Source organism: Cyprinodon variegatus, unplaced genomic scaffold (assembly GCF_000732505.1).
Source record: "Cyprinodon variegatus isolate N-32 unplaced genomic scaffold, C_variegatus-1.0 Scaffold205, whole genome shotgun sequence".
Taxonomy (NCBI): domain Eukaryota; kingdom Metazoa; phylum Chordata; class Actinopteri; order Cyprinodontiformes; family Cyprinodontidae; genus Cyprinodon; species Cyprinodon variegatus.
The window spans coordinates 902,198-921,669 of NW_015150658.1; the positions used below are offsets into that span (position 1 = coordinate 902,198).

General features: G+C 36.9%; 1 protein-coding gene across 1 annotated transcript in view; it reads right to left on the bottom strand.

Moving 5' to 3' along the window:
* LOC107088072 (arf-GAP with SH3 domain, ANK repeat and PH domain-containing protein 1-like) overlaps positions 1-19,472 on the bottom strand; it is a 57,984-nt gene that overhangs the window by 23,196 nt on the left and 15,316 nt on the right. The window contains exons 3-9 of the mRNA XM_015380008.1: positions 17,518-17,663; positions 14,328-14,402; positions 12,318-12,367; positions 8,102-8,225; positions 5,843-5,928; positions 3,754-3,829; positions 300-386 (exon numbers count right to left, since the gene is read on the bottom strand). Coding sequence (XP_015235494.1) covers positions 300-386; positions 3,754-3,829; positions 5,843-5,928; positions 8,102-8,225; positions 12,318-12,367; positions 14,328-14,402; positions 17,518-17,663 — 644 coding nt within the window. The remainder of the gene's footprint in view (positions 1-299; positions 387-3,753; positions 3,830-5,842; positions 5,929-8,101; positions 8,226-12,317; positions 12,368-14,327; positions 14,403-17,517; positions 17,664-19,472) is intronic.

Here is a 19,472-nt window from a genome sequence, read left to right on the forward strand (position 1 = left end):
ATATATATATATATATATATTTTTTTATTCACTGTCAGAAATAGCGTAATCTAGACACTTAAAACTTTGGACATACATTTTACTTCCAACTTGGCTAATTGAACAGTGGTACCACAGTGACTGCAGTTTTAAAATGGATGTAATAGTTTTGATTTTCTTTCTTCTGTTTTTACTTTTCTGGTTTCTTTAACTAGTTCCCCCTATCATCTTCATCAAAGCACCCTGGCAGGAGAGAATGGTACATTGTACGTCAAGGAAAATACTTTCATGTGAATTAAGCACATTAGAGCTCAGATTACCTCTTTGCCCTCAACCTGAAGAAGTAACCTGAGAGAATCCCTCAGCTGAAGAAGCTTTTTTACCTCCTCATCCTGCTCCAGTCGTATCTACAACAAAGAAAAACTGTATTATGCAACCTGAGAAATCCAATACAACATACCTGGAAAAGAAACATGTAATGTAGTGGAAGATTGAATAATCAGTTCAATAAACTGATAGGTTGCACAACAGAATAGAACAGAGTAGAAAATATTAGGGTGTAACAGTGGCAATCAAATGTAGACAAAAGACAATAGACTAAATCATATTAAATAACACTGTTAAGGGGTGCAGCAGAAAAGAAGCCGACAGAAAGAAAAAAAAATATTCATTCATATATTTAATAAAGACATATTCAGGTATGACAGGGAAATGCTTCATTAAGAAAAAAAGAAAAAGGGGATTTAAAGAATGATGGTAAAACTGTAATTATTATTGCTGTGGAAACAAACACGCCATGGTATAAACTAGTACAGGCCATAGTTCTGTATTCATCGAAGAGATTTCTCTTTTTATATGAGGAAAATGAAGATTTTTTTTTTCTATGCAACACTTGACAGTTAAGTCAAGCAATGTTTGCATTTTTTCTTAGAACTAAAATAGATTTTAGATTTTTTTTTGGCTTCCTTCTGGAGGCTGAGGTCTGGCATGTCTGAACGGGTCAGTGTTTTGCCCAGGAAGAACTAGAAAAACATGTAACGCTCCCAGTATTCACACTAACAGTCAGTTTCTACACCAGCGCCCTTCTCTGGAAGCAGGAAAAAGCAACATTTTGGAAAGCAGACTGGAAACCAGTGGCTGGAGAAATTAATTCCATTCCAAAAACATAGGAATCCTTCAGTTTTATCCTTGAGAAAAGGCGGGCAATGAGTTTGGCTGTAAGCTGAACTAAGAAGGGGGTGGGGGGTGGGGGTGCAATGGTCTCTCACATGGAAAGGGGTTTTGGTGGTTTTGACTAAGAACGAAACTGAAACAAAAGATAACTAACTGAATATAAAAAAGGTTTTCTTTCATTTTTTTTATGACAAGTATACCAGTTTGGTGGCTGATTACAACTAAAGGAAAACAGTGCAAGAGTTCATGTTTGGGACTGGTTTAAACGGAGGGAGTCAATATGTAGTCAATATATTTCAGAATAACATAATTTGGAGACAACCAGGAAAACAGAGAGAAGACACTAACAGTTATAATCGAGGGCAGAATAGGAAGTTATACTGTCCTCATGCATTTAATAATGTCATGTAAGAAAGTTACAATAATCAAGTAACACTGACCGTTAAACATAGAAAAGTTGTGGGGCGGTTCAAGTCTAATTGTTCCTTTCTATACGAGGCTGGAAGCTTTTTGCTACGTTCACACGGCACGCGTTTCATTTTTGATGCTTTTACACATTGAGGTCAGATGTGACTCAGGAGCATCCTTCATGCTCCTGAAGCATCTCCAGTAAAGTGTGAACAGATGCATCTGATGCTTGTGCTGCTCCTGTGTTCAATAGCAGAAAGTAGCTTTGCTATATTTGCTGTCATAAGCTGAAAAAAAAGCAGCTTTAATATGCTTTTATTCAAGTTTTTATATGATCCTGCCTTCAAATATTATTTTGCTGTTGGAGCCCGGTTGCTTCTTGGGGGTTTCCCCTACTGTTTGTTGAAGTTGGAAGTAGATGTTAGTGTTTTGCAGGTATGTGGTACAAACTGGAGGCACCAGAATATTAAAAGCAATCATGTTTTGCCAGCAGGTTTCAACATTTTGATTTAATGTAGGCATTAATAAAATGTCTCAGAAGAGTGTTCATAGCTCCCTGCACCAGCAGTGTTGTGTCTGTCTCCCTGCCAGCTCCCAGATCAGCCTTTCTGATTTGTTGATGTGGAGCGTCGAGCAGCAGAAGTTTAATTTTTCCAACTCCAGCAGCTGCTGCTTGTTAAGCGCATCACGCACCACAGATGTTCAGAAGCTCATGAGGTGCTGCATCAGCTGCTCAGATGCGTCAAGATGGGCTGCAGGACCCTTGGATGCTTGTCAACCATAGACTTTGCATGTAGAAGGGCTGCTTCTGCTGCCCAAAGCGCATCTAGTGTGAACGTAGCATTAAAATATGGCTGAAAATGTATTCGGATTAATCGCGATTAATGAATTATTGAAATAATTGTCAACTAATTGAGTAATCGATTAAGCATTAACTGGAGTATAGAGACATAGAAACATGCTTTTAGCTGACAGAGCAACAACTTAGAGTAGTGATTATATCAAAACTTGCAAAAAAGACAAATATTTTGTATTAATTTTTTTTTAAATATCCATTAATATGCTCTATCCAGAGCTCCTGAAGTGAAAGCTTTACTTGCACTTGGTTTATTTCTGTAAATAAAGTTTTCTTTAAGGATCCTTTCACTGTATGATTATTAATTGATTAATCTAATTATTTTTTAGCAAAAACAATAGTTAGTTGCAGTCCTACTTTAGAGGCGTTCTATCAGAGATAAACTTATTTAATCTAAATCAGCATCATTAGGGCTGTTGATTTAGAGCTGTAGCTAAATATTGATAAAACCAATATTCTGTTTCCTTGTGATTGAAACAAAAAGAATAATACAAAAACTTTAATATTTGTTCCAATAATTAATCTAATCAGAATCATAAAAAAAGATTAAAAAAAAAATAAACCAGGTGTTATGATTGTCAGACATCTTTAGTGTCACATGCAGGACTGAGATAACACTTGCTGAGTAACTGACCGCAATGATTCCTTATAATCTAAGGTTCTCAAGAGGAAATACCTGCATTTCTCCACCTCACACAAGTTTATCTTTGAGGCGGAGTTCAATTATCTTAGTGTCTTGTTTACAAATGACAGTAAACAGAAAGAAGGATGAATAAAAGGATTAGGGTCTCATCCGTAGTAAAAAAACAAGAATCTCAAAGTTCACATTTCTATTCAGTCTCTCACCTGCAGTCATGAGATAGAGCTCAGGTTTAAAAGAATCAGATTCTAAAAAATAAACGGTTAACTCTATATACTAAAGGACACCATCCTGTCTTGTATTATCTCTGCTGGAACCAATGTTAAACAAGACAAAGCGTAGTTTGTTTGACCCAGAGGCCATATAACGTTCAATAGGTCATCCAAATGTGAACGGGATGTGAAACTGCAAGCATAACGCTTTAAGGGCCTTACTCAGGTTGCAATGGTTAGAAAAAGCTGGTTATGGGTGTTGATTTGGCAAGATTAATGAAGCATGACAGTAAATAGGATAACTGTGTAATTCAATGCAAGGTAAAACTTTGACAACGTAAACAGTTTTTGTTGAGACTTCTTGTTGTATCTCCCTAAGGATAAATCCTCTTATTCCTAAAAGGTAAATAAGTTTCAGGTCCTGCTTTACTTCCTGAATGTACAAAGGACAGACAGAGAAAAATAACCCTGCAGTTTCTGTTTACCGTGTGAATAGAAGAGGCAATTTTCTCAACGAATGGAGCGAGGTTCTCTGCAGCCTTCAGCCCATCCTGAAAAAAACTGACATTGGAAAACAACACACGCTGAGTTATGATGGTATCTGAGTTCAAATACCTTCGTTTTCGGCAAACATCACATGCCCAGTTGCTTAGTACCCAAGTAAAAGGATGGAATATCATAAAAGAGGAGAAAAATGGAGAGCATTTTGATCCAAACAGTTGGTTATTTCTTATCACTCATCTCAGGATGTAAAACTAATGTATCAAATATTGATCAATAACAGAGTGAAATATTCCCAGCCTTTATTTCTTGCTATTTTGAATAATATGGCTAATAAATGACTTATGTGGGATATTTTAAACAGCAATGTCAGACTAAAAGTTTGATCATTTTATTGTTCTTCATTCCCGGCTGGTCTCCCGTTTGCATGATTTACTTCACCTCAACCATCTTGTTTGGCATGCAGGCATTCAACCAGTGACTCTGATAAGGTCTTATGAAGCTCCAAGTAGGATGCAGGCTTGATTATACTCCATAGCATCTTTATAGGGTCAGGCCAGTATGGTGTCCAGTACTGTAACACCATGGTCAATGAAGTGAGGGGCAAATGTAAAGTCAATTCAATTTTCAATTCAGTTTATTTATATAGCGCCAAATTCACAACACATGTCATCTCAAGGCACTTTAAAGTTCAACCAGATCATACAGTCAAATTGATTCAGAGTTTTCTATCTAAGGAAAACCAGTTGATTGCATCGACTCATTGACTCTTCAACAATCCCTCACACTAAGCATGCTTGTAGCGACAGTGGAGAGAAAAAACTCCCTTTTAACAGGAAGAAACCTCCAGCAGAACCAGGCTCAGTGTGAGCGGCCATCTGCTGAGGCCGACTGGGGTTCAAGGAGACAGAAGCAGACAAAAGTCTTGTTGGAAAATGACACAAGCATTTCCATAAAGCTTTTCACCAGAATGAAGCATGAAATGGTAAAAAAAAAAAAAAAAAAAAACATTTTTAGAAGATTACTGCATCAATAGTAGACACAACAGACCCAAATTATCATTGACTGTGGAGCATCAGGCTTGAATTCAAGAAAACTGGATTATAATCCTCTCTGCTCTTCCTCTTTGATTATTTTGATTTACTTCTATTTGAAGACATTACTTTAAACCATCCCTTCCTTTTCTCAGTGGAAGATACTTGAAGCTTATGTATAGTGTTTCGTCTGTTTCTACTGACCCAGACTTGGTTTATGCTGGACACATCCACAAGGTCTGCACCGCCGAATTACATCATTTCAGATTCCACAACCCTCCACTTGCTGCTGTTAGGACAGATTTTCCTCCTCGCTCACCAAGGAAAATGTATAAAAACTAAGTGGACAGCTCCACACGGAAAAACATGGTGGGCGAGAAACTCCTACTGGCGAGGGTGTCCAAATATAGCAATTCAGCCAGATCTCATGAAAAATTTTGAAAAAACTCAACAGGCTTTGACAAATTTAGAAATAGCTTTCTTTTCTACTTCCTTGCATAGTGTGGTGTTGTACAGTAAGCTTGCATTTTAGGCTGGAGTTGGCCTAAATACCTGCAGACTTGTCCATCTGTCTCACTTCTGCCTAAAACATATGTGCATTCAACATAACTGAGCCGTAAGAGAACATTTAGTGGCACGGGGAAAAACACTGCTATAGCTTTGCTTTAAAAAGGGGTGTAACACTATGAATTCTGGGTTTTCAGTTCAATTCAGTTTTAAACCAGCTGACTGCATCAAGTTATGGACTTTGCAGGATCCGCTCCTCCTGAATTAGCATATGGAGACTGAAGACATTATTTTGCATTGTGTCAATGACACTGCAGTAATCCCTGACATGAAGTGAAAGTGGAAGAAATCTAAATTACAAGAATTAAAGGACATTTTTCACCCCTAGTGTAGTGAATTTACACGGTATAGGTACACTTTCTGAAATGAGTGAAAAGAAAATGTTGAACCTTAAGGATCTGCATTGTTACATAAGATTTGCAATTTTCTATAGTCTGATAAACCATACAAAATATTGTTTGTTGAGACTGACCTGAGCTGGGCTTGGAAATATTTAATAAGGCTTTGGAGAAGGTCAGGTCCCTGACGCACCTTCAGCTCTTGGATCTTCAACAGATACTGAAAGCACAAACAAAACTTTAGACCAAAATGACTCCTTGACAAAACACCTTATGGACAATTTTATTCTTGTTGCTAGTGCTCAGCTGCACTCTTTCCAGTATGTCTTTATGTTCCTTCAAAGGTTACATTTACAACACATTGGTTGGTCAATGAACCTTTAAAGACCTCAGAGAGGTTTAGCTGTGTGTAGAGAGAGGACTACAGTAATTGCACCATTAAACACAATAGGAAACAATCCTTCTTGCAGCTCAGTGATCTGCTTTTGGTATGTTTATATTAATGCCTGTTTGTGAGTTCTTTATTAACATATGCATAATGGATGAGGAGAGACAGGCTAAGGGATGCTGTGCAATAAATGGATACTTGATTCTACCTGCCTATTCTTTACATCAGGGTTTTCCACTGTTACTTGTGCACCAAGGCTAAATACTTCGCTGAAACTATATAAACAACACTTTTTGAATGTATTCACTCAATTTGCTTGTTTCAGTTATATCTAATTAGGTACGCTGGGACTAGAGATGCATCAAGAAATCATCTGTTGACCAAAGTTGGCTCATACGTAGCTTATTTTGCACTGATGAGCCCAGGGAACCAAAAATATACAGTAGGCTACCTCTAATTAGTTCATGCTTTACAAGCTCTACCAGGGTGCACTATGATGTCAGCAATATTCAGCAGGACTGAAATAGTTAAAGAGGAAGCCAGAGGAGGCAGAGATATTCAAGAAAGTATTTATAAAAAACATATTTTCCAGTTAGCGAGGCAGTGAGAGGGCGAGAGAGAAAGTATGATTTTCCATTGATAACAAAGGTAAAAGAGAAGACATCAAAGTCTCCCCGTTTAATCCTTCTGAGTTCCTGTCTGTCATAAATCATGCAGAATTTTTAAATGCTTGTAGCTTTGTAAACATTTCACATTCAAAATAAGGTCAACATTTTCAATTGAATACACAAGGACATCAACCATGATATATACTGATAGAACATCCTAAAGACAGCTTAAAATGGCTCTTCTGTTATAGTCTTTGTTATAAAACTCAAAACTAGGGCTAGGAAATAAATTGCATATGCAATATAATTACACTTTAAGAAAATGTAAATTTCCAATCGCAGAGGCACTAAATTAGGTAACATTACATTTAACGAGTGTAAGACACTAACTTTTTCACTCCAGATCTTTAGGAGTCGGTAAAAAGAGGGTTTTGCTGGACAACGAGGGGAAAGGAGAGTTAAAGCTAGCATGCAGATCCACACAGCAGTAAGCCCAGCATCAAGCAAGCTTTTAAGGTCATGAAAAAAACCAAACCCTAAAGTTAAAGATCTACATATTTTTGGTATGTGCAAATTAAAAAAATAAAAAATAAATCACAAAATTGCAATTTGGATTTTTGACTAAATTGCTCAGCCCTACAAAAAACCCTGTTCTACCACAAGCACAGTCTCTCACAGAGCAAAGCACCATAAATCACCATAATGATAAATCACTGGTGGAAGGTTAGAATATTTTGCTTTCTGAATGTTTTTGATTGCACTTTTTCCCCCTAAAAGTAATCGTCACATAAAAGTCTTGCAAAGATTAAACATATAAAAAGACTAAATTGTGTATCTCTTTGTGTATCTCTGCATTCTTCTTTTTTATTTAGAGGTTACTACAAAAATAACAGATGGAACAATAATCAAGTGACAACAAATGTAAACATCAACATCATGCTTCTTGTATCAGCAATTTGTGCTGCAATACTATTGCTTGCTTCAAAACAGGAAGAAAAAGTAGATACTGAGATACCGTTCCATTATGTTTTTTGTTCTTTTCTCTTCCTTGCAGCAGTTAACCCTATGCTCCCCACAATAAGGGTTCATGTGTTGGAAAAATATCACTAGGATATCCAACAGGAAACGTGTCCTAGTTCTGTGCTATAAAAAAATTATTTGTATCTCTTGAACGTTTTCATTTTTTTTCCCCTGCAGCCAGAAACTGCAATTGTATTTATTCTGACGTGTTAGGCTAAAAATAATAATGGATGTGTAAGGAAAAATGTCAATGGCAGATGGAATAGGCAACCGACAAGGCAGACCACCCATGTTAGAATAAATAAAACCCACTTCAGGTAAGCAGCAGAGTCTAGGTTTTAATATTTTGACTGGCCCTGATCCCTGCCCCCTCTCACCTCACACATCTGCAGCTGGAAGATCCTCCTCTCCCTTTCCATGTCCTCCCCTCCGTCGGATCCCTCTCTCCTGATCAGTCCCAGCTGCCGCGCCTTCTCCCTTCTATCCTTTTCCAACTTTCCCCTATAAAGATTGGTAGGAAAGAAAAATGTAAGCCAACATAGAGAGGATTGTTCTCAACCATTTAACAGTATCACAAGGTATAAAATCATTTTTTACACATGTAATTTAGCCTAATTATATTTTAAAATGCTTTTTTTAAAACTAGTTAATTTATCTTCTTAAGCAGCAAAAAAGTGGTGTCTCTTCTTATCATTAGATCTGCTAGACCTTCATGCACTCTTCACTTCACTCAGCTCAGCTGACCAGCTGCTTCTTTAGGTGCCTAAACAAGCAAATGTCTTTTTAGTACAGACATTTGTAGTTTCTTACTTTTACCTTGTTATGCTTTTATTGTTTTTAATCAATTCAAGTCCTCTGAGTTGGTGTATTGGTTTGCTGTTGTTCACTAAACAGCCCTTTGGTCCTTGAGAAATAATTAAATAAAGTTGGATTGGATCGCAGCGTTCTCTCTCGTTCGCACTTTTTGTGATCTTTTTTTATGCCTGAACACCAGAGAGTAGTGCAGATGTGAGGAAGAGAAAACAATGAAAATTTTTTATCTTTTCTTCAGCGTAATATAAAAGGTGTGGTATGAGTTTGTACTCAGGATCTTGAGACAAGACCGTTTAGAACTGGATGTTTTTTTTGCATATAACTAGAGCCTAAATTGTTTATCTTTTCTTTTCTGCTGAATCGCTAAACTCAGTATAACGTATTTGTGAGAATAATTTTATCTCCATAGTTCTAAATTTCATTTAGGTCTAAACTTTGAAAGGTCTGTTGTAGCACAAAAACACGCTTTGATCTAAACCCTTTGGCTTTGGCTATATGTGCAGGGTTGTAGTTTTGCTGTGTGATCAACTTTAGACCCAGTCAAAGAACTTCACTGTATTTAGCTTTATTCATGCTCTCTAGAACTCTGGCCAGGTTCTGTGCTGCCACAGCATGATGCTGCCATCACTATGTTTTCCTGTAGGAATGTGTGAAATGTTATTTCTCTTCCACAAATAGTGAGAAGCCTGTAGTGCAAAGAGTGAAGCTCTGGTTTTATCGGCTCTGTTTGTCCTGCATATCGGTAAGCCGATATGTTGTTATATTTTGTTCTATTTATATTTGTTCTATTTCTTTCTTCTACTCTATTTTTGGAAGATGCATTGAAATCAGCTCTATTAGGTGTTCAAAGCTTGCTTTAAAATGTCTAATAGATGATGGGATTCAAATGATGGGATTCAAAACCTGCTTTACGCCACTTTTCCCTGATCTGTCTTTGTGTTTCTTGGTCGGCATCATACTGCTTGTTCACTAATGTTCTCTAACAAATCCTAGGTCATTCCCAGAACAGCCGGACTTATATTCAAGTTACACAAAGAGGGAATTTAATTACAGAAAAATGATATTTGAAGCCATTTTGTTTAAAATCAATTAAAGGGATAACAGATTAAACTAACTGCTTTTCAGAATTGATTTGTAGAGGGGGGAAAAAACTATGCATAACTTTCTTTCTACCATTTACTAGATAAAATCTCAAAAGGTTAAAATTAATTAGTTTGAAAGTGACAAAATATGAAAAAGGACAAAGTGTATGGTAAATTTCTGTCTTAAATCCAGCTCTTTTTTCTTAGAACTAAAATAGATTTTAGATTTTTTTTTGGCTTCCTTCTGGAGGCTGAGGTCTGGCATGTCTGAACGGGTCAGTGTTTTGCACATGAAGAACTAGAAAAACATGTAACGCTCCCAGTATTCACACTAACAGTCAGTTTCTACAGCAGTGCCCTTCTCTGGAAGCAGGAAAAAGCAACATTTTGGAAAGCAGACTGGAAACCAGTGGCTGGAGAAATTAATTCCATTCCAAAAACATAGGAATCCTTCAGTTTTATCCTTGAGAAAAGGCGGGCAATGAGTTTGGCTGTAAGCTGAACTAAGAAGGGGGTGGGGGGTGGGGGTGCAATGGTCTCTCACATGGAAAGGGGTTTTGGTGGTTTTGACTAAGAACGAAACTGAAACAAAAGATAACTAACTGAATATAAAAAAGGTTTTCTTTCATTTTTTTTATGACAAGTATACCAGTTTGGTGGCTGATTACAACTAAAGGAAAACAGTGCAAGAGTGCATGTTTGGGACTGGTTTAAACGGAGGGAGTCAATATGTAGTCAATATATTTCAGGATAACATAATTTGGAGACAACCAGGAAAACAGAGAGAAGACACTAACAGTTATAATCGAGGGCAGAATAGGAAGTTATACTGTCCTCATGCATTTAATAATGTCATGTAAGAATGTTACAATAATCAAGTAACACTGACCGTTAAACATAGAAAAGTTGTGGGGCGGTTCAAGTCTAATTGTTCCTTTCTATACGAGGCTGGAAGCTTTTTGCTACGTTCACACGGCACGCGTTTCATTTTTGATGCTTTTACACATTGAGGTCAGATGTGACTCAGGAGCATCCTTCATGCTCCTGAAGCATCTCCAGTAAAGTGTGAACAGATGCATCTGATGCTTGTGCTGCTCCTGTGTTCAATAGCAGAAAGTAGCTTTGCTATATTTGCTGTCATAAGCTGAAAAAAAAGCAGCTTTAATATGCTTTTATTCAAGTTTTTATATGATCCTGCCTTCAAATATTATTTTGCTGTTGGAGCCCGGTTGCTTCTTGGGGGTTTCCCCTACTGTTTGTTGAAGTTGGAAGTAGATGTTAGTGTTTTGCAGGTATGTGGTACAAACTGGAGGCACCAGAATATTAAAAGCAATCATGTTTTGCCAGCAGGTTTCAACATTTTGATTTAATGTAGGCATTAATAAAATGTCTCAGAAGAGTGTTCATAGCTCCCTGCACCAGCAGTGTTGTGTCTGTCTCCCTGCCAGCTCCCAGATCAGCCTTTCTGATTTGTTGATGTGGAGCGTCGAGCAGCAGAAGTTTAATTTTTCCAACTCCAGCAGCTGCTGCTTGTTAAGCGCATCACGCACCACAGATGTTCAGAAGCTCATGAGGTGCTGCATCAGCTGCTCAGATGCGTCAAGATGGGCTGCAGGACCCTTGGATGCTTGTCAACCATAGACTTTGCATGTAGAAGGGCTGCTTCTGCTGCCCAAAGCGCATCTAGTGTGAACGTAGCATTAAAATATGGCTGAAAATGTATTCGGATTAATCGCGATTAATGAATTATTGAAATAATTGTCAACTAATTGAGTAATCGATTAAGCATTAACTGGAGTATAGAGACATAGAAACATGCTTTTAGCTGACAGAGCAACAACTTAGAGTAGTGATTATATCAAAACTTGCAAAAAAGACAAATATTTTGTATTAATTTTTTTTTAAATATCCATTAATATGCTCTATCCAGAGCTCCTGAAGTGAAAGCTTTACTTGCACTTGGTTTATTTCTGTAAATAAAGTTTTCTTTAAGGATCCTTTCACTGTATGATTATTAATTGATTAATCTAATTATTTTTTAGCAAAAACAATAGTTAGTTGCAGTCCTACTTTAGAGGCGTTCTATCAGAGATAAACTTATTTAATCTAAATCAGCATCATTAGGGCTGTTGATTTAAAGCTGGAGCTCAATAGTGATAAAACTAAATTCTGTTTCCTTGTGATTTTAAGAGAGAATATACGAAAACTTTAATATTTGTTCCAATAATTAATCTAATCAGAATCATANGGACAGATGATCAACAGTAACGTAATCAACCACGTGACCAAATCGCGCTTGGGCGACAACAATGGCTGCCGCCGGAGAGTTGAGGTGAGTAGATTCTGCTATTAGGTCTGTTCTAGAAGATATCGACAGCAAATTAATTTTAAAAGAGGAAAAGAGAAACGCGATCAAGTCTCATCTTCTTATTCTAGGCGTGAAACTGCACGCCTTGATTTTTGTTGACAACAACTATGCATCGCTTAACATACGTCACGCACTCCGTTGCTCTTATTGGTTGTAGGTCTATCCAATTGAGTGCAGAGGCATTTTTTCCCTGGTTCATTCGAAACACGCCCCATAATCACAGCTCTATGGAGCAGTATCAGACTCATATTCTGACTAGAATTGAGTAGGACTACGTCAGGCTACTAAAATGTTGCAGCCAACAGAATGACAGTAAAAAAAAATATTTACAATTTAATGTCGTAATCCTTCCAACTTTTCTCCATGTGTTTCTTGAGTTCCTGTAAGAGAAGAGAGTTGTTATAGAACAGAGATGTACATGCTTCGATGACGTTAACCTTGCAGATCAGGATTCTAGTGGCAAACTGCCATTTGTCTCAATGACAGAGAAACAAAGTCCAGCCATGGTATCAGCTGTTCAATGACAAGGCAGTGAAGGGAGCTTACGAAAGCATTTGTGTGCCATTACTCACTAGTCTGTAGTCATGGGGAATCAAAAAGAACCAAAATATTGAACTAGACACATGAGTAGAGTGCTGAAGGATCACTGGGTTTTCCTTAAAGTTGCATAATCTGCACAAATGACTTCATAAATCATCACTCCTATTGGGTCTAAATACAAATGTAAGTATTTTTTTATTTTCATTTTATTTCCTATATGGCTTAAATATGTATATCCAATAGCACACATGTAAAATCAAAGTTTGTTTTTGTATACAATTGTGGTCGATTACTTAATAAGTCAATACCACACACAGTATGTGAACTCCTGACTCCAACCTATTTTACAAAACATCTTAAATCTGTTTGAAGAAAAGTCCTGTTGCAGCAGCAATTCCTAAAGCTTGTATATCGATCTAATATCAGCAAACTGTTTGGGTACCATCCATTATTTCTTGGCCTGTATGTTTATTGATACACTATTTCCATTGTTCCTGCTTTGCCTTTTATTTCTTGATCTATTACTTGAAATGTTATCTCTCTATATAAATTCTCCAACTTCTTATACTGCTTACAGTAATGATGGCTTAATGCTCTATTTGTTGTTACAGTTGCTTAATTGATTTTATCATTTTATGTTGTTGACTCAACCTGATGAATTGACTACAGATGGAAACTAGCCATAGGCTATAATCTGGCATATTTAGATGTACAGTAGCAGCCATTCAAAATCGCCCTTCCCAGTCAATGCCAGCCGAATGGCAGACTACTCCCCTGCGAATCCCAGCCAAATCACCTCCAACTTCCAGCCACTGGCCTCTCCTGGGCATGCAGGTTTTTTTACTCTGATTCCATCCTTTCACTCAATTACAGTGTCTGACCAGGAGATAACACTTCTCTTTAGATCTTAATGTCCACAAATCATGACAGAAAGAATATTTCAATACAAAGATTTATATTTAAAATGGAATTGTAGGGGGCAAGGCAAGGACCAGACAAGGGCCCATTAAGTAAAGAGAGGAAATTTTGAATGGCTACTACAGTACTGTACATGTCCATTAATTTGCATTGTTAATTTTCTTTTCTTTATAAACAAACCTACACTCAGTTCAGGTTGTGTTAACCTTACAGGCTAAGTTCAGACTCCTATACAGGCTAAGACTTTTTGGTAACCAATGCAAAAAATGTTAAATATAAAGTTTTTTTAGTCATGGTTGCAAACAAGTTTCTCTCCAATGTCCGCTGTTTTTCAAAAGACTTGTATCCTATCACCAGTTAAGAGTTTTTTAAATCAATACTTTACAGTAAGAATCTTAATATCAATTTAGAAAACATTAAAAGTCAGTGGTGGGGCATGCAGGTGGCGCAGTGGTTAGTGCGCACGACCCATGTACGGAGGCCTTAGTCCTTGACCCAGCCGACCCCGGTCTAATCCGACCTGTGGTCCTTTGCCGCATGTGTCTCCCCCTCCTTCATACCCCCTTTCCTGTCAGCCTACTGTCCAAAAAAACTATCCACAAGTTCCGCAAAAAAAAAAAAAAAAAAGTCGGTGGTGCATAGTCAAGTAATTAGGATATTGTGGAACATTGACTTTCATTTAAATGAATTACTGAGTCCTGAAGGATTGCTTTGGTAACACTATTTAAAAAAAATTATAAATAAATGTCATTATCCATTATGAGTTTTCGTCTGCTAAAAATGGAATCAATGAAAAACCCAAATACTTGAATCTCTGGGTGTCTTAATGGCTGCTAAATTTATTCAATTTGTCAAACTATTTTTCATGATAGCCATACTCACTAATCTGCTGTCCCGGAGTTCAGACTTCAGCACATTTTCCAAAGGAAACGCCATGATGTTGTTGAGGTTTTGCACCTGAAAGGTGAAAGTAAACAGCAAATGAGCCAAGAGAGTTCAACCCTTCTTCAAAACATCACATGTGGTCCCCATCAACTGAAACATGAGCCATCAAACACACACACTCAAACATGCAGACAAAATTCATTCAAGGAGTTTTCTATTATTTCCCAGTAGGTCTGCAATTCTGGGAACAAGAATGAATAACCCCACAACATGGAGATGCATTTATTGTAACCTTTTGAGTCACCCAATAAAAAAAAATTGGATCTGAGTAGCCTTGTGTTGTAACTATAACGGTAAAGAGTGCGTTGAAATTAAATTCAGATCTGGACGTTTATCTTCACTTGGCAATACGTTGAGTAAGAGTGAGTCACAAGGCTACAATGGGTTGCCAAACAGAAATTTAATGTCCTAGATGGACCCCAACATTAAAAAAAACAATAATAATTTCAAAACTTTTTAACCTTTGATATAAAACTAATCCTGAACAACTCAACTAGAAGACAACAAATCTGTTTAATGGAAAGAGGTAAGAAAAAAAAACATTCAGTTCTCACTACACTGCATTCTTTGCAACTGTTGCCGTTTAGAAGGAGCTGGCAGACAGGTCAGGTATTTAACAGTCATCTCTGAGCTATGCTATGTCAGCCATATGGATACACCTCACCTCAAGGTTTCTCAGACATACAAAGTTCCCATAAACTGTGGCTGTTATTTGCAGGGAGGAGCCAATTTCCAAATGTAATCACATCTAGACTGCAAAAAATTGGAAATCTAAATAAGATTTTTTTTCTTTAAAAAAGTGCACTTTTTCTTCACTTGAGGAGATAAGTGAGACACTTTGCCAATGGAACAAGACAATGCACATTTGAAATAAGAAAAAAACTATTGCAATATCTTATATCAAGTGGATATTATCTAATTATCTTATTTTTAGAGTAAGAAATACTCATTCCATTGGTAAATCATTTTATTTACCTAATGAAATTAAGGGTAAATACACTTGATTTGAGAACTTTTTACCTATTTCTAGATGGTTTTTGCAGCGTATGACGGCTTCCATTCAGCTATCAGGGAAACAACTACGAATGAATATGATTTTGTGAATAAAACCCATTTTTATTCAACATAGGTGCATGTCCATAAAGTGCAAATGTGACTCAAAAATTTGTTTTTTTTCTGTTTAACTTAGTAACTTTCAAACTGCACGAATAAGTATTTGCAAAAGTTGTTTAGAGAATTAAATTCAAGCAGGCTTTGTGGATTCAAACTTTTTATTGTGTGTAGGTTACAGACATAAAGTCTTTCTTTCACTTTATGAACATGTTCAAAAGCAAAACTGCTAAAAGTAACAGACTTTATTTTCATCCATGTTTGCGTTACCAATGTTGCAAAAGTTATTGGTTTGTGGTAGATTAATACAAATATCCAACATGCTGTGTTGACAGAGCTACCTATGTGAATCCAAGCAGTTCCTGCAACTGGAACAAATACGGATGCATAAGGGGGAGGTATACTGCAGTTATGCCGTACGCAGACATTTTATGCATCTGTATTTGCTAATGTTTTCTGTAAAATAAAGAAGGAAATAGCTTTAAAATGTTTTTTTATGGTCATATTCTTTACTTTCCATAAACCTGATATTTTATAGGTGATCTGAATAGTTTTTTACGCCACATTTAAATAAAATCAACTATTTCTAGACAGGGAAGAAAACCATTTTTTTTTCTTTTGGCTCATGGCCTAGGTACAACATTAGTAATGCAAAGGCTTGCGGTATTGATCTCTTTCCACCGTTTGTGGTCTGCTCTGCTCTAAGATAAATACTGTCCAACCACTTCCGTGAACTGACTGTACAGTCAACCCTGCTATATTACTGAAGGGGCCTGGAAACCAGAGGGACGCTTTGGTTGGCATCCAGGAACGCAGGTAAGGATGTTGATATAAAATTTAGTTCTGATACAAGGAAACACAGTGAATGTGTATCAGAAAAGCAATGAAGCCTGTTACTACTATACACACCTTTAAATAAATTTTGATCAGAAGCATTGCAAGTTGAGTCTGGGGCCACCTACACCTTCTATTGAGCACATTTTCCTCCTGAAGAACCCTTGTTAACCCTTTATACAAAAGCATACTCATGCATACATACCATAGGTGTTTGGTTCGACGTGTTCATGGATACTAAATAGTAAGGCACAGCTACAAATATATACCACCGTGAGTAATATTGTGTAATCACCAATGTACTGACTTGGTATCTAAGAGATACCTGCTGCTCTTGAAGCTATTTTAAAAGTTTACATTTGTCGTCTTTTGTATTCTTTTTGCTGTTGTTTTGTTCTGTTTTCTTTCTTCCTTCTCTTAAGCAGGTGTGGAAGCAGACTTCCAGGAGTTATTGTATATATTTTGCATTGCTTAGTCTGCAGTTTTTGTATTGTCATTTTATTTTCTCTTTTCTATCCTCCCTCTTTTCCATCTCCATCTCATTCTCCCTCCCCTTAATTCTCATTCCCTCTTCCTTTCTCAAATCCCTTTTCATCTCCGTTGTATACAACTTTATTCCCTAAATCACTTTCAACTACTTTTTATATACAAGTATCAAGCTGAAACTTGTAGTAACAATCACAATGGTCTGCGTGTGAAAGCAAATCTGTTGGGCTATTATCTAGCTTTTCAAAATTTATTCCCAGGGCTATATTGGCAAAAAAAAAAGAAAAGAAAACACTGTCAATGTGTATCAGAAAATCAATGAATGCTGTTGTTGCCATGCACCTCTTTAAATAGCTTATTTTGATCAGCGGCCCCACTTTTAACATCTGGTAGGTATCGTCTCTGCTGAGAGGCCCTGACACATGGGGGGGGTATGTTTGGTCAATGTATGCTGCTGCTGACTCACGCATGGAGATCTGGAATAAATTATCTTCACCGCAGAGACTATCAGTGCAAAGGTTCAGTGCACTTCCAGGCAAAAGGTGCAGCTGTTAGAAACCCCTTTCTTAATACACCATTGGTGTTCAGGTTTCACTATTATTTGTGTTTGCAGCTTCTTTTCATCTCTATGTTGTAAAACACCCTATTGTCTAAATCTTGATGAATCAAGTTCCCACTTGCACTTTTCCCCCCTCACCAGGTTTTTGAAGAGTGCCGTGACCTCTCTGGTGAAAACAGCCAAGTTAAGGAAACCTGTGGAGATTTCCACGTTGTCCTGGCTCAAGTGGCTGTTCCCCAAGTTCTCCATCACCTCAATGTACTGCTCCTTGTTTTCCACATGGGCTAAAAAATGAGAAAAAGACAAGCCATGTATGAAGACGGATTTTTCCTACAAATTCAGAAAATCTGATAATAGCTTAAACAAAAATTGTTTGTCCTTTTAATAAGACAATTAGAGCAGCAGACACATGGAAATCCACGTTCCTCTGTGGTTTTAAAGCCCAGGGGTCATGACCCTAGGGAGGATGAAGACTTGGATTGTCATAAGCATTAATTGGTTAGTCAGTTTTGAACTTTTGCTTTCATCTATGACACATCTATTTTGCTTCTTAGCAAAACTCTCATCTTCTCTGTTGATCAGTTTGAAAATAACTAAGAGAATGACATAAATGTAAAACCATCTATATTATATATAAAGTATGAGAAATGTATGTTATTGGTGTGTCTGCTGTATGCAATTTGTGAATGTCTGCTACTTCTTAGCAGTCCTCATTAGCTCAGACTTTACATCTGCAACTTCCTTACTGAGAATTAAGACAGTCCTAAAATAGGATGATGAAACACACCATTAGCACTAGGGGTTAGTATGGGCATGCGTTTTTGCGATATGTGTCACGATACTTGGGTTACAATACGCTATCATCACCATATTGCAATACCACTATACAGTATATTGTGGTATTTTACCCAGTATATGTTCATCAGAATCCATGGTGTTTGCGGGTTGAGTCTTTCCACGTCTTCAACTGTGACTGCCTGAACTACAGAAATAGTGCTGCACCGCACAACAAAAAAGGCAGAGGGTACCCTTATTGTTTTAGATAGAAAAAAATTTTTAAATCGATATTAGGAACTGAAAGATCGATAAAATATTGGCAGCTGAAAATCGCGTCATATCGCCAAATTTATTTTTTTCTGATATCCCTAATTAGCACTAGTTTGGGTTATATTGCCTAACATTTATTTTTCTAAGAAATTTTTAATCTAAAATAAAGAAAATTCTTTTTATTTGAAAGATGTTTAGTTTATTTCCCATTCAAACATGATTGAAACATTATTATAAACCTGGTTGAGAGGAAGTACTTGGGTCTATCCTGAACCATGAAGGTAGTATGTAGTGCTTTTGGGTAGGAGGTTACTAACCTTTTCTTACTGGCAAATTATCTTATTTTGTTTCAGCTAAATTAATTTAAATTCAATGTTATTTCGATGTTGCTGAAATTAAAACTGATGGTTCTATTAAAAGGGATTAAATGTTATACTTATATGTAACGTCAATAAGAAGTTTGGAAGTCTAATCAAATCTAATCAACAGGAGAGGACAGAGAGAGAGCGCAAAGTGTTTTACCTATAAATTAGTGATGCTTTAAAGCAGTCACTGTGATTTTGTGTTAAAATCAGTTTACTGCTGCAAAAAACATTATAGCATTAGCTATAACTAGGTACTTCTGCAACTTTTCCACATTAAGGCTAATATTGCAAATGCTACAACATTAGCAAACAGCTTCCTTAGGACCATCAGGCCTCAACAGACCCTGACAGAGATGGACCAAAGATTAACTGTAGAAACTATCTGTTTTTGTGCTTAATATTACTTGGATTCTTTTTATCTAAACTTCAGGTCAAAATCAGGTGAAGTCCAAAGTATTTCTATCCAAATTACAGTCTTAAATGGACTTGTATTCATTTCCAGATCTTCAAATGTACCCAAACCATTCCCAGCATATCCCTGACCATGAACTTAAACTAAAGTGAAAATAAAGTGAATTAACACCATACCTCTATACTGTACCCTGACATTAAAAATGGGAGTCCACTACATTAGCACCAGCCTTTGGTCCCTACAATCCTGGATGGTCCCCAAAAGGTTAG